We start from the raw sequence: 15,486 nt of genomic DNA, 5'->3' as shown, positions 1-15,486 counted from the left end.
TACAAAAAAAGAAACAAGAAAAACTAAAACAAGAGTGACTCAAGAAAGAAGCACAAGAGGAGGCTAAGGCAAGGGATGCCAAAGCCAAGGAAACACAAAATGGGCTAACACTAAGGGTGGACATGTCTACTCTAACCTTGATAGAAGAGGATATCCTTGAGATTGAAGCAGCTTATCTCAAAGTTGGACTCTCTATTAAGGGAACAACCACAATTACATTGCTATGATTGACTGAGGACAAGGTCATAACTTTCTTTCATATGAAACATGGGTGAAGCTTACCAAAACAAGAGCTAGAGTTTATTGTAGCCAAAGTCAAAAGTGTGCATGTAGGAATAATAAGAGCCTTGGGAAGTTTGAAAGTTAATATTTCCACCAGAAATAACCTTTGGCTATGTAAGATTTTTAATACCTGCTGAGTAGGGGTCTTGGAAGAAGAGATGCTTCTTGGATGGAGTTGGATTTTAGCAACACAAACTATGAAGTGGATTGGGAGAAAACAATGACACAATTGTCATTTGGAGGATCCAAATATACATTACCATTATGGAGTTCACTAGACTCCAAGAAAAATGTGAAGATTGAAGAGACAAAGCCACGAAGGAAGATATTGTGTCTTCACACTCCAAAAACACCACAAGTTACCCAAAGAAAGGATGCTAGTATATCATACAAAGGAAAGACTCCCACTCCACAATAAACCTTTAAAAGCTAGAAGCCTCCTATTCACAAATATTAGGTGCCCAAATGACTGTTGATGGAGGCACAAGGGTACTATGAAGGAAACACAAAGATTTGGGTACCTAGCAAAGGGGCTATAAAGGAAAGTCATATGTGCAATAACCTTGCCACCATCGACTACCAAAAACTATGACTAATGTGCTAAAACTAACTAGCAAAACTAGGAAACAATAGAGAAAGAATAAATGGGTCATGTCAAGAAATTAGCTACTCAAAGCCAAGTAACCAAGATGTGGGTGCCAAAATAGTTACCAAGTTAAAAACTTGACCTCACTAATCCTGGCTAGGAGGTCAAGGGGCTAGGTTGGAATGGCAACGCAAAATAGGTGCCCACTGTGACTGGAAAGCCACAAGAAACTTGCCAACCCAATATCACACCCAATGCCAATCAACAAAGGGTAAAACATGAGAATTACATGATTCATTACCCCAAGGGAAAAGCTGTTATAGTAGACACACAAGAACACTTTAATAAATTTCATCTAGATATGCTTGGGTTTAGCCATTAAGAGTTAGGCCAGCTCTAGGAAAGCAAAGAACAAAGAAGTTGCAGTACTAACACTATCTCCAACAAGGTGGACTAACATGCTAACTGAGTTCTAAGACTATTAACAGCCCTCTGGAAGCCCATTTAAAATTGGGACAAATTCATCAGTGTGATTTTGCACCCATGATCCTTAGCCCCACAGAATCACGTCACATCAAATTTGGCAAAAAAACATATTGAAAGTCATATCTAGGGCCCCACAATTCATAATCAGCCCCTTTGAGACTTCATAAGCCCCTAAATATCAATTCCTATTATTGTGATTTTTTAGGAACCATGGTTGTGATTTCTAACCCTGCAAAATCACGACAATCAAAGTGAGTCAAATTGAGCCAGAACTGTAAATCTTGAGCCCCGATTGTGTGATGTGATTGCATGTGCTTGAATTTCACCTATTAATGCATTTTGTCTGATTTGCTTCTCACCGTGATCATGAAAATGGTCAGTGTGATCACGATGTACATACCCAAGCTATCACGTCACTCATTAATTAATGCCCATCCCACCACCAGCATGTGTGTGTGTGAAAGGTAAAAACCACAATAGATGAAACCCTAACTTTTTGAAAAATGCAACTCTCATCTCTTCTCCTCCCATGAATGCTTCCCACCATCCATGTAATCACCAAAAATGGGTAGGCATAGCCTAGGCACACCCCTCTATCATCTTAGCAAACAAACAAATCATCACTTCCAAAAGCGTGATTATATAAACAACATGATCATGATGCCATGTCATCGTGATTGCATAATCATGACACCCAAACTTTACAAAACCCTAAAATTACCTCACCAAAGTGAAATTGAAGATGCTAATAGCCCTTTTAAGTGTGAAATTGAAGATGCTAAGAGCCCTTTTAAGTGTGAAAATCCACTAAAATCACATCATGATTTTTACCCTGTACAACCATGCTCATGATTACTGACATCACTAATCATGGAAACACGTCAATAAGAACGTCTGTAGAATCACACGAGTATGTAGCGTGACTACAAAATCATAGCTATAGCATCAAACACAAAAACATCAAATTCAAAGAACATAAGCCCTTCAATTGCCTTTGGTGCATGAATAAAGAAAAATCAAGCCATGTGTCACCCGTGATTCTCCACCTAAGAAATCATGGTCGAGATTACCACGTCACCAATCATAGTGCCACATCATCTTTGTAGAATTAGACCGTGATTCTTAGTCCTACAAAATCACACCATTTGCCTAGTGTAATAACTGTATAATCACGAGTAATGCATCATTATGAAAACATCAATTTTATAGTCCTTAACCCTCCCTAAGTGTTCTACTGCACAAAGAAAAAACCATCATGTGCATAACGTAATTTTGCAACATATAGAATCACAGTTGACTAACACAATCTAGATTTATTAAAAATCATCATTCAGAGTCTCTATACACATCTTTATTGATACCTAAATCAGAGCCTAACACCAAGAGCCTTAAGTAATAATAAGAGAACACTAACAACAAAGGAAGAAGGTGCTCCTAACATCCCTTTAGCTGATAAGTCCTCTTTTTTTAGTGTCATGCCAGGCAAAGAGTTGAACCCAGACCCCTTTATGAAGACTCGGGTCCACTGACCTTCGGTAGAGAAGAAAGGACCTCAAAGAAGAAAAGCAAGGGCAATGCAACCAAGCTAATGCACCAGAAAGCTAGCTACCTCTGCCCACTAAATGCCAGGGGACAATACTCAGCCACATAGAGAAAGTGGACAACAAAAAGGTTTATTTTCAATACCATTTCCCAAAGTGCATGAATTTGGTCAATGATGACGAAGTGAAGGAGAACTTGGAACAGACAGGGCTAGGGAGTTTTGTAGAAGCATACCAATACAATGTCAACAAGTTATGTGCAGAGTTCTTGGCATCCTACTAGCAAGGTATAAAAAGACGAACAATAACTTACCTCGGCGGGCTTAAAAATTTGGTTTTGATCTCACCAAAATTGTATCAGAGCGACGGGTCCAAAAAGTTGGTTCTGGTATAAGAGAAACCCTACAAAATTGCCAAGTGGAGCAAAACCAACACCTAAATTGATTTCTTAGAGATCTATCTGGCTGGTGATAAGGTGAAAAAAAATGGAGCCGAATTCTCATTTCTTAGGGACCTAAAGCTGAGAAAGCCTGCTTTCGGTAGCATCAATGATTATGCAAGTAAAGCCCACCCGATAGATATAACATAGTGGATATATGACTGAGCCAACATGCTGGACAAGGACTTTACCCATTATCTAAGTAAGCACATCACCACGATAGTGAACCCTTATATTATGACCAAGGTACTTAGCCATGCAACAGGGATCCCCTTTTCGGAGACACAACTCAAGGAGGCTGGAGATTTTCTAGTGGTGGACACAACGGCCTTGCAGAGGGGAATAGAAGAACACTCGATAATGTTAGTAGAGACCACAAAGACCTAAGGGGCCCAGGATGAGCCCCACAAATAAGGAACAAGTAAAGATGAAAGGGTAGAAGCTAAGAGTGTGAATACCACCACAAGGAGGCCCCTACCCTTTTCTACAACAACCAGTAGCACCAAAAGTAGAAGGGGAGGAGTATGCATGTGACAAAGTACCAGGAACCCACCACTACACCATGAAACTACAAAAGAACCTAGCACAACAGAGCTACTAGAATTTATGGCTCTGTTGTACCAACAAGCATGGTGCCAATCGTGGAATTAGAGCTCTTGAGAGGGGTGTTGAGCCCTTTAAGGGGGAAAGCCAACTAATGCCCAAGGTACAAGGCAAGGCAGTTCCTCAAGAATTTACCACAGCAAAGCTCTTGAACTAGTGAACTGCTTAAGAATTGACTAGGGAAGGTTTTGAACTAGCAAGATTGCTTGCCAAAATATCTCTTCCCACACCCATGACCATTTTAAGTGTGGTAAGCTCTACCCTGCAGTAGTGGAGAATGGCGGAAAATCCCTTGACCACATTGCCAATCCAAACCATAGTAGAAGCTGGACCCTCCACCTCTTGGAAGCACAATCGAAATGAAAGCATTCAAGTGAGCTCTCAAGATGAGGCTAAGCTAGAAGTGAAGATGCAAAGGTAGGAGGAAGAAGAAAAATAAGAGGAAGCATACAAGCCCCTTTGAGTCCAACTCCAGGAGATGGATAAGTCCCCCAGAATGGCAGCTATGGATGAATTAGAAAAGGATATTTTGCCAACACCCAAAGTATAATAAAGTAGAAGAATTCCTGAACCAGCCCGACAAACATGACTATGAAATGGAGGCCTATGTCTCTGACTTGAGCATCCTCTCGGCCTAAATCATGGAACACAATTATCATATGCAGGCCTCCGCCAACAAAATACTCGAGGTATGCTAGAATCCTGGACAAGGAGAAGAGAAGGCCAAAGAATAGGAGGACAAAGTAAAGCAAGAAACTAAGTATAAGAATAAGGACCTTGGAGGAAAACAACAAGGATCTAAACACAAAGATCAAAGACCTCATCAAGTAGTTGGAAGAGCAAAAACAAGAGATCTTGAAAGAAAAGGAGCATCATCGACGACGATAGCTGTTTGCTGCATGTTAAGGTCAAAAGCATCAAAGAGATGCATGAGGCTGAAGTAAAAGATTTAATAGTCAAAGATGAAACAGATCTGCTTTACGACGGTAAAGAACCAACTCAATAACAAAGAAGACAACTGAAGAGCCCTTCAAAAAAGGCTAGAGGAGGAAGAGAAAGAGCTACAAGCCACAAAGTCCAACTTGAAGGCTTAGATTGTAGCTTTAGAAGGCCAGTGAGCACAAGCCAAAGAGATCTACGAGCTAAGCGCATCAATTATGATATCTAAGTCAATGATCTCAAGGAATCATTGCAGCTTTCAAAATAGAAAAGGTGAGTATTCTCCAATGCCACTAGAAGGTGATTGCTCACTTGAATGAACAAATCATAGATGCTCACACGATAACTATGGAACTCCAAATAGAAGTTGACATCCTAGAAAAGGAGAAAGAAGACTTAACCACTAAGAACATTCAACTCACCGAAGCTAGACAAAAGCGAGAGGAAGAAGTGGCCAAGGCTCTGACTTCACAACAGTAGCTCAGCCCTGAAGCGAGCCCACTAAAGCCGAAGACAACACATATAGTAAGCTACTAGAAAGGGTAGCTCCTCTAGCTTATCTTCCAGTGATTCCTCAGGCCCCCTCTCAAACCTTCACTATGTTTTTTGTTTTACTAGCACTCTCACTCTGTCAATATAATCTAAATCTCAACGAGAAACTAACACAGGGGATCTTGCATTAATAAACAAAATACAACTAGATATGTAGACCCTAAAATTATTATGTCTAATCTAGAGCTAACAAAGGGGTACTTAATCTATATATGTACCCAGCATCCCATTGTTTTTTATGGGAATAGAGGTAATATAGGGACACTTAATTTATATATATCCCTTGCATCCCATTGTTCTTAATTTCAAATCATGGTGTAGAATACTACTTAATTCCACTTACTTTACTGGTGAGGAGCTAATAGAGTTCATGATTCCCACCCCACTAACATTGATTCTTATATAGCCTTCCTCCCTAAAATACAAAAAAGCCTAGATTGGATGCTAACACATGGGTGGGTGGGGGCCTCGGACACTCATTAGCATTTACTTTTGCATAATAGCCATACTTATCATCCCTATGGTATTCTAAAGCTTTTTGATATCTATATATTCTAATAAGAACACTTGTTTATGATTTTGATAAAATGCGCATTCCCCGAGGAAGAGAATCTACATGCACTTCATGATTTCTTTATCTCTAAAAACCCTCCACCACCATCTAATGAAGGGGATAAAGATAAGCATGAAGAAGATGAGGACCCCACCTACCCTATGTCTAGTCTCATCACATCATACTTATGATAATAAAAAAGGAATTTTTCCTTCCATATCTTTTGATTTCACAACTAACCCATTGGATGGCCACCAAACCTTCTACTCAACACCATCAAAAGGAGCTAATAGACTAAAGCAAAGATCGAATCTTGGATCTACCCCAATAGGGGGACTATGAGCACATAATCAAAACGGGTAATCCTTTGCTCAAGCCTCATCTCATCATCCCTCTTACAAATAACACCCTTTAGTCCCCAACAACACCGAGGCCTATGAAAATGCCCCACAAAGCAGCACATCTGCCATATCCATTTATAGGAAGTAGGTTGAGGAAGTGGAACTTGACACTGCACCAACGAGAGGCATTATGGAAAAATATAGCAAGAAGCTATTGGCTTGCAAACCCATGGCTTGCCAACTCGTTAGAAATCCAAGTTGTACATTCATGATTACATAGGCTTACATGATGCTAATTGGCCAAGTACTAACCAAAATCTTTGGTATCTAGCCAGCCTAGAGGGTGCCCATCCTCGCCATCAAACAATATACTAACATCTACAGAGTGTCAACATGAACCTCAGAATTGATCCCTTCTACATGCCAATAAGAAGAAGATTTATTGTCAGAGAATTCAAGGAAAGTAGAACCTCGGACTCTAATTTCATTTATAACTTTTCTTAATTTGAGCATAATAGGTTTGACACTCTAAACAAGAAAAGACAGTTTATCCTCACAATAGTACATGCATGGAGGACCATCCCCAATCCTACCATAGTCGATACTGTCAGGTTTTTCAAGCTTATCATTCTTCTGATTGCAACACATAGGATGACTACATGCACAGCTACAACCAAGAAGGCATGAAGTTTGATCTCAACACAGGGCCCTTAGATAATGGGATCATGTACAATTATCATAGGCTATGATGTCTTTCGGCGTACATGCATACAACTTTTAAAGACATGATCGACACAAAATTCTAGAAGAAGACACTTCACTTTCTTAAAAAAAACCCTTCAACTCCTCCAGACAAGAAAGAGCCGCTACTACAAAGAATACCTAGGGGAGCATGCCCTACGGTAATAGAGTTTGAGTATGAAATCTGCATCAAGCAAGGAGATGTTAATCCCATTTTGAGGTTAACTTAGCACCTCTCTGCTACATATGAGAGAGAGCATAATAAGTGTCATGAAACGGTACTATGAGGGTTGTAATTATGAGAACGGCCGGCCATGCCACCCAGGCCCAAGTAGCCTTTGTAATAATTTAGTTCATCTCTTTGTAAGTTTTGGGCGCCCAAGTGAATAAGGGCTAGTTGTATAAATACCAATTTCTTATAATGCAAAGACACAACCCCCTTTGTGCCAATTGAGTCATGTGCTTATGTCCTATGGTGTGTGTGAGAGAGAGTTGAGAGGAGAGAGTGCTCTATTCTTGGTGCATGTTCCTCTTGTGCTTGTGTCTATGAGTGCAAGAGTAGAGAGGGGTGATAGTCCTTGTATGGATAAAGGCAACATCTTCATGTGATAGCAGGCAAAGGAGTGTGGAGCTACTAACCACTAGTGTGTCTTGGAGTCTTCAAGAGATACGAGCTTGGACTCAGCAAGTTCTCCATGACACGTTAAGGTAAGCATTGTCTAGTGCATTTGAGGAGGGATAACAACAATGAAAATAGACAGTTAGATATTGCTTTTAAGGAGAGATATGAGTAAGTCCTCTTACATGAATAAGCATGAAGTCATGCTTCTTGCAACAAGGAGAGGTATGACTGAGTCCTCTTACATGAATAAGCATGAACTTTTGCTTCTTGCATCATTTCCTTTTACATTTATTGCTCTCCTTTCTTCTTCCATCACCAATGCTTCATATCTTCATGTGAAATTCCTTTGATGGCTATGCCTTCAAGAATGCCTCTTACAAGGCATATGCAAACCAAATGGAGAGGCAAAACACTTGCAAATGCTTGATGATCCTTGAAAATGCTTACAAATGCTTGTATCTTTGCAAAATCTCAGAAAGCCCCTTCCTAGGGTTTATGCAAGAAAGAAGGAAAAAATAAGAAATGGCTTAAATGTTTGCAAAGCTTCCAAGATATTACGAAAACACTTGAATCAAGCAAACCTTGCTGAATCTTGAAAAATCTTCATGCCTCTTGCTATGGTTTGAGCAAGAAGCCATGAGGAGCATAGATTTTTGTCATCACTTATGTGTGCAAGTAAGATCAAGAAAAATACTTAGAAGCTCTAATTTCATGCAAGAAACCAAATCAAATCCATTTAAGCTTGTAGGGAGCCCAAACACTCTCACCAACTTATTTGAAGCCTTCTTGCGCAACAAATGGAAGTTTCTTATCTCTCTCACACCTCCATGAAAGCACATGATTTTTGCACTTTTTAGGTTGCATGGAGGTTGCTTAATTAAAAAATCATTGCTATGAGAAGATCTCATAGTTAGCTTGTCTTCTAGGGTTTGGATCTTCCACAAAATACCCCAAAGAAGGTCAAGATAGCCACACTAATGCTTGTGAAAGGTTGAAGGGAGGACAAGGTTTGAAAATGTCCAAAAATTTTCATACATTTCAAAAATTAGGAAAAATGAAAGAATGAGAAATTAGCCAGAGATGAATCAAAGACACAAGCTCTGATATACCATTGGAAGGAACGAGAGAGGGAGATTGAATGAATGAAGTCATTTGCATGGAGTTCCACATGGACATGGTTACCATTGAAGCTTTCTCTTGGCAACTTACTTTTTAAAAGTGCCCATTGCCCATATATTATGTCTATGTACATAAAACTAGTCCATAATCATGGGCCCCATGGATCCTATCTACATATTCATGGAAACCACATTGCAAGCTTAAGGGATTTTATGAATTTTGAAGAAATGAAAAGGCAAATCAACTTAAAATTCCATGAAACTTCTTGAAAATGTTTGTTTAGCACGCATCTACCTATGACAAAAGTTTTGGAAAAATAATAATGTAAATAGTGAATTTATAATTTTGAAGATTACTAAAAGTAACATGAAAATAGCAAGGAGACGTGTATAAAAAAGTATATCTTTAGTTGATAGAAAGATACATGCCAATGGCCTAAATACATATAGAACTAATTCCATAAGCCAGAAAAGCTTGAGTTTGTTTCAAATGCAACTCAACTAAATTTTACTTATTAAAAACCTACATTCAATTAATCTTTGTCACTTTGGTATCTCTTGTGCTACTACTTGTTCAACATGTGTAAAAAATTGTGTCTTCATTCATTGGCATATCTTTTACTTTTTCTAGATTTGTTATTTTGTTGACTTACTAACAACATTGACACGCTTCATTTGTACCGTGCCTTCATTCCATGGTACTTACTCTACATGTTTAACTAATAATAATATTCACATCTAGCAATAATGGTCTACGTTTGTACCAATTTTACATCAATATTCCTCAATCCTAGATGATGTAGGTATAATACACATGTATGAGTGTGTTGGTTATAAATGGTGTGATACTAACAATGTTTATATGAAAGTAGGAAATGCACATAAGATAAGAGCCTTAGCACTCACTATATGTGGGTTTTGTTGATATTAATATGTGATTGAAAAAATTGATGAAAATAATGTATATGAAAGGAAAATACAACCTCTACAAGGGAACCGTTACCAAGTATGATTAATGTATTATTTTACTCTAAAAAAACAACACTCATTTTTGTAATGTGATGTTTAAATAAAAGAAAATATCACATGCATGTTAAGTTATGATGGGTATACACCTATTTATACATTACAAAACAACATGATAAAATTTGATTAATGTCATTTCAACCTTCAAGTTATGTGTTTTTTCTACAATATGATAATTTCCTTGCTTTAACAAGAAAGATGACCTTTTCTCAGTCATTCCAATGCCACAAAAACTGGATAATTAATGTCCCTCGACTTTCCTTGTTAACGCTACAACAAAAGAACTCATTAGATACATTCTATCATTAAGAAAATGTAAATACAAAATTTCAACACATATCGAACAAAAAAATCCTTTCAAAAGACACTCATAAATTCGACGCATGTCCATGGAGGTATCAACTTTTTAGCTTGTGATAATATTAACGTATTTGTTCTAAGGAGTCATCCTATGCGAGTAATCATCCAATTTTGTTAGCCGGCTGGTAGGGTAATCCTGCCTACCCCTAGAATGCTTTTTTTTTAATAAAGTTATGAGATATATATATATATCTCTGCGAAAAACCATTTTGGCCTTTCGTGGTTATGGAGAAATTTAGGTCGAAAAACCATTTTGGCCTTTCGTGGTTATGAATATCTTGAGAAATTTAGGTCGAAAAGATGTAAACATTAATTAGGAGGCACTATACACTAGGACTAGGACGGACAATCTTACCACCACCAGTCTTGGTTCATTTTTAGGCAACCACTAGTACAAGAGCATGTTCTCTCCTCCACATGAGTCGAGAGCCTAGACCTCCACACGCAACAAAAAGCGTCCAGAGAGAGTCTAACGCAAGAAAGCACGTGTCCCACCAAATCACTGCAGGATACCTCACCCGTCATATAGACAAGACCCCCAGGCAAGGTGAGAGTATGATGAGCACAAACGTGCCCAGCTAAGGAACCAGAAAAATCACACCTCGAATGCAAAGGGTCAGGAAACACACAAACATCTTCGTAAGCATTTTCTAGCATGCGCCTACAAGCAATACCAGCTTTCCAAACAAGGCTGTGAACTGCGAGAAATGACCCTTCCAAACAAGCTGTAAAAGCAATCCAGTACATGTAGTGCATGCTCATCGGCATGATTCTCTCAGTTATGTGAGCTAGCATGAATTGATGAGATAGCCCACTTTGATTCCTGAAATAGGTGACTATTGGTGCAATTTGCAAAGCCTTGGCCTCATTTACACGTGCACCCACCCCATCCATGCCCCCCCACCCCTCTCTCTGTGTGTGTGCGTGCGCACGCAGTCAGAGACTCACCTATGCTAGATATTCTGGATGGGGATGAGGATAATGATACCACACCCACATAAGCCCTCCTTTTCTTGTACCAACTTGGGGATGTGCCTCACATGTATTGTCATTGTACTCAACTACCTACCTTAGTGACAACATGCTCATGTTGTTGATGATGATGATGAGATAGACCATCAGCTAGTCCATCTTCTTGTACAAGTTTTTTTCAGTTTTGTTACTCCCTTTCCATGGCTCTACCACATGAAACCACTTTTTGTCTTATAGAGCCATTGGGTCTTTTGGGGACATTTAATGTAACTCTCTCTCTCTCTCTCTCTCTCTCTCTCTCTCCACATTGTATCAATGTAGCATTGTACCACTTGGGCACTTATTACAGGGGTGTTTTTTTCTTTTAACTCTACTTGGGTTTTTCATGGTGTTCGTTGCATTCATGCACACTTTTGGTCTCATAGACCCTTTGATCATTTGTAGACGTCATGTAATTTTCCTTGAGGAAGAGGCTTGGGGATGTTTTTTAATTAGCTTTTAGAAAGCTAAAGTTGGCTGGAGAGACCAAGGCTATTTAAGCCTTATGCTTTATTTGTAAAGGGAAGAGAATTGAGCTTGTATTGAAGAAGCATGGAAAGAAAAGGACTCAATTTTTTTTTAAACAATGCTTAAGAAAAGCTTTGTTTTTTCTTTAATGATGGATGTGCGTACATACGCTTGAGAGAGAGAGGGGGAGCTTGAATCGGGATGTGCCTACTCAAAAGAGAGAGAGAGAGAGAGAGAGAGAGAGAGATTTGATGCACTATGCACAATGGGAAGAGCATCATCGTCACCATCATCAACATTGTCGTCAGTGGGTGAGTGCAACGAGTAGGGTGTAGCAAGGGAGAGAGCAATTTATCACGATAGCAAAAGCCTCTCCTAATGCGCACTTCGTGCCTGGCTTCTTGGCTAGTGAGTCTATACAATCTATGCTGAAGGACGCGATCCAAAGTAAGGGTAGAGCATAACAGTAGCTCGTGAAAAACTCAGAGTCGCATGAGCACCGTCGTCGCCATCGTAATAGTCTCCCATAACCTAGAAGTCAAGCTACAATAGGCATCTCTCTCGCTCGATATATTACCAAAAATAACATCGGTCCTCTTGAGTTGGCACAATGATTGATCAAGGTGACTCGGGACTCCAATCTTCGGATGAATAGGTGCTAAAAGTGTGCGCAACACGATCGAGCTACTCCAATGATCTGAGGTACCCTAGTACTTTCAATGACAGGGATCTACTTGAGACATCTGAAAAAAGAAACTGTATAAGTTTCCATTCCTTTTTTAAATCTCGCCAGTTTAAACAATCATAATAACTAAATCTATATACTACTCACTGTAATCTCTCAAAAAAAAAAACGTAAGCTCTAATACTAGCTGCGAGGACCCCTAGCTCGTGTTGCATTCTACCAACATTAATACCTCTCTCTCTCTCTCTGTGTACATGCGCGCGTGCGCGTCTGTGTGTGTGTGTGAGAGAGAGAGGTATTAACGTCGGTAGAATACAACACGAGAGCTAGGGGTCCTCACACACGCGCACGCGTGTGAGAGAGAGAGAGGTCACATTTTCTTTCAACAAATGGTCACTACTACACTAGCAAACCTTGACTACACTGTGGCACAATGAATTTTATGTGACATACCAAACGGGTTCACGAAAAAAATTAAGTGTTTTACAAAGCTAGTAATGTGACTAGTTTCAAGTAACCACTCTCACAAACATGCAAATGATGCATTGAGAGATCACTGCTACTGTTCAACAAGGCCATTAATAGCTAAACAGCTTACATCTGCACTTAGATGTATTGTCAAAACTATGAAGCTTTGTTGTTGACCTCCTGTATTGTGGCATGAGTAGTGTTTCAAACAAAGTAAAAATGTTACAAGCATGGTTGCAACTTGCGAAATGAATCAGCCCCATGTACTTCTGTACTTGCTGCAACAAGTCACAAAACAAGTGTCCTCCCGAAAATTGATGAGCGGAAGGTCCCTTGTACAAGACAGCAGAATGCACACAATTATTGTACAAAGAATGATCAGATACATTTCATCTTTTTTTTTCAACTTCTTCTCCCACCCTCAACCTGAGGAAGAGATTCAGGCTATGGAGTAGGGTAAATTACAAGCAAGCTTTTGAGCCACAGATAATTTACAACCAGTGCCTTACAGACACTGCAACGAATTAATCCCAATGAGGTGTCAAGAGAAAATTGGAGCAGATCAATATGGCCGTGAAGTTCTACGATTATCAGCCCGAGAAGAGGCAGCATACAGGTGGTCTTCTTCAATCCTTTCTATTGTTGACTCTGCTTCCGATAGCTCTCTAGCCCTACCCTCCAGCAGCTCATCACATAAAGCCAAAAGGCGATCAGCTAAAGGTGGAATTCCTGGATTCCGAATCTCGTTATAGATATATGCATTCTGTGCTATCTGCAACACATCTTTGCGAAACTGGTTCCGGCTCTTGTACACCATCTTACGTGCCCTCTCTCTTATTGTTGACAGGTCCATTGGAGTTTTGATTACATCCAGATAGTCAGGTGCATCTTTTTTTGTCACCGGCTTCTGGAACCAAAAAGCAGGTTCTCCACTTTTCCTCAAGATATCAACAATATTCTCAAGAATATTTGCAAGTAGTACCTGTTACAATCCCACAGAGGTTCTCACATATTGTATACTTGGACATGAAACTGAATAGCAATAGCTTCATTCGAACTTGAACAATGGATTCAAAAAATTGAAAGAAACTACAAAAGAACTCAAACAACCAAGCAAAAACACTATAGTTTGCATTATGGTACAGCCAGATTTTTGAAAGGAAGAATCAGGCAACCTTACGATATTGAAAATCCTCAAGCAAAATAAGAGCCTGTGTTTCCTTTGTGCCATACTGATCAGCATAAAATGTATTCTTTGAAAGAGAGATTAGTATGTATGATATTATACTGAAATAGGAGCTACACTACAAGGCAAGATCTTGCCAGGACTGCAAAGACCAGTAGAAAACCTCCCAAAAGAGGGCAATGGAGACAATAAGTGTGTATCTTAGCGGTGTGGGTTTGTGATCGGGAAGCGGGAGGCCCCTAGTTCAAATGCTTGCAGGCTCCCTGGTGGCATCCGGGCCATTTGTGGCCATCCTCGTGTGGGAGACCAAGCCGCCTTTGGGTGGGCACTCAAGTTGCTACTACAGAAGGATCTACTTTGAGAAAAAAAAAGGGGGGGCAATGACATGATGAAAGCAGGAATCGCTGATAAAACCTGTACATAGCCAGCAAAACAGATGACAATATCAGGAGGAACACTCAGCCTCCCAGAAACGAATCCTAGGAGAAAACCCGTGCTCACGTAAAACAGCACATAAATCTCTAAGTACAGAAGAGTTTACTCGGTCTTAAATCAGCAGCAACTCCAAAGAGGACAGACCAGGAAGCCACACTTCTCACAACCCACCTGAATGACCTTCAAGAGGAGACTTCTAAAGAGCCGCTTTCACCTCCAAAAAAGAAGCCAGGCAGCAGGCCCCCCTGCTAAATCATCAGCAGGCATACACCTTGGCCAAGTAACTGAGACCATAACATTCCAAGCCCAGAGGGCCACCCACTAAAAGATTTAGCAGGGCAGAGACCAGATTTTGGTGGTGACTCCATCCTTTTTTTTAAGGCTCACCAAAAGAATGTTATGAGGACTCTGGCCATCATACAGTGCTTTGCTGATATTTTAGGGTCAAGATGCATTTTGGCCATGTCTAGGATGATAAGCCTCTCTGAGGAGGACAACTTTTATCTTTCCACATGGGGGTGTGAGGTGGCGAACAAGGGTTGTGTTTAGGCATCTAGGATGCCCCATAGGGGTAGGGACTCCTAACAGACAACTAATGGATTGGGTGTTGCTCAAGGTGGATATAATGTAGAAGAAGTGGAGCAATGCTATTCTTCCTTTACATGTTAGGATAACTCTGATCAATTCCATTTTTTTCTTTTATATCTGCACTTTTTCAGCCCCCTGATTGACAGAGAAAAGGCATTTGCTCAAGTTGCTCAAGAAAAGGCACTTGCTCAAGTTGTTGAGGCCATACTGTGGAGAAATAAGGCTCAAGAGTCAACAGAGACCCTCACAATGGTTGGCCTGGAAGAAGATAAGTACACCCAAATCTCAAGGGAGGCTGGGGGTGTTGGACATTCAAAGTCATGCTAGGGCCAGAACAGCCACAGAATTTGGAAGGTCTTCAGAAACAACCATGGGCTTTGATGTTCAAGAAAATGGCTTGGCAATCCCACGTAATGCTGAATATGGTGTCTGGAAGGGTATGTCTTGGTCGGATAA

The 15,486-nt window shown here is 40.0% G+C and overlaps 1 protein-coding gene across 1 annotated transcript in view; it reads right to left on the bottom strand.

Annotated features, from left to right (window-relative positions):
- Positions 1-13,196: 13,196 nt before the first annotated feature.
- The window catches only part of LOC147605803 (transcription initiation factor TFIID subunit 1-like), a 117,440-nt gene continuing 115,150 nt past the window's right edge, over positions 13,197-15,486 (bottom strand). The window contains exon 20 of the mRNA XM_086792979.1: positions 13,197-13,803. Within this exon, the coding sequence (XP_086649105.1) occupies positions 13,384-13,803 (420 nt within the window). The 3' untranslated portion in view covers positions 13,197-13,383. The remainder of the gene's footprint in view (positions 13,804-15,486) is intronic.

Source organism: Cibotium barometz, chromosome 58 (assembly GCF_041138505.1).
Source record: "Cibotium barometz isolate CiBa-2024 chromosome 58, ASM4113850v1, whole genome shotgun sequence".
NCBI classification, from domain to species: Eukaryota; Viridiplantae; Streptophyta; class Polypodiopsida; order Cyatheales; family Cibotiaceae; genus Cibotium; species Cibotium barometz.
Note: the sequence above shows the minus strand (reverse complement) of the source record. Positions and strands in the feature narration are given on the sequence as shown.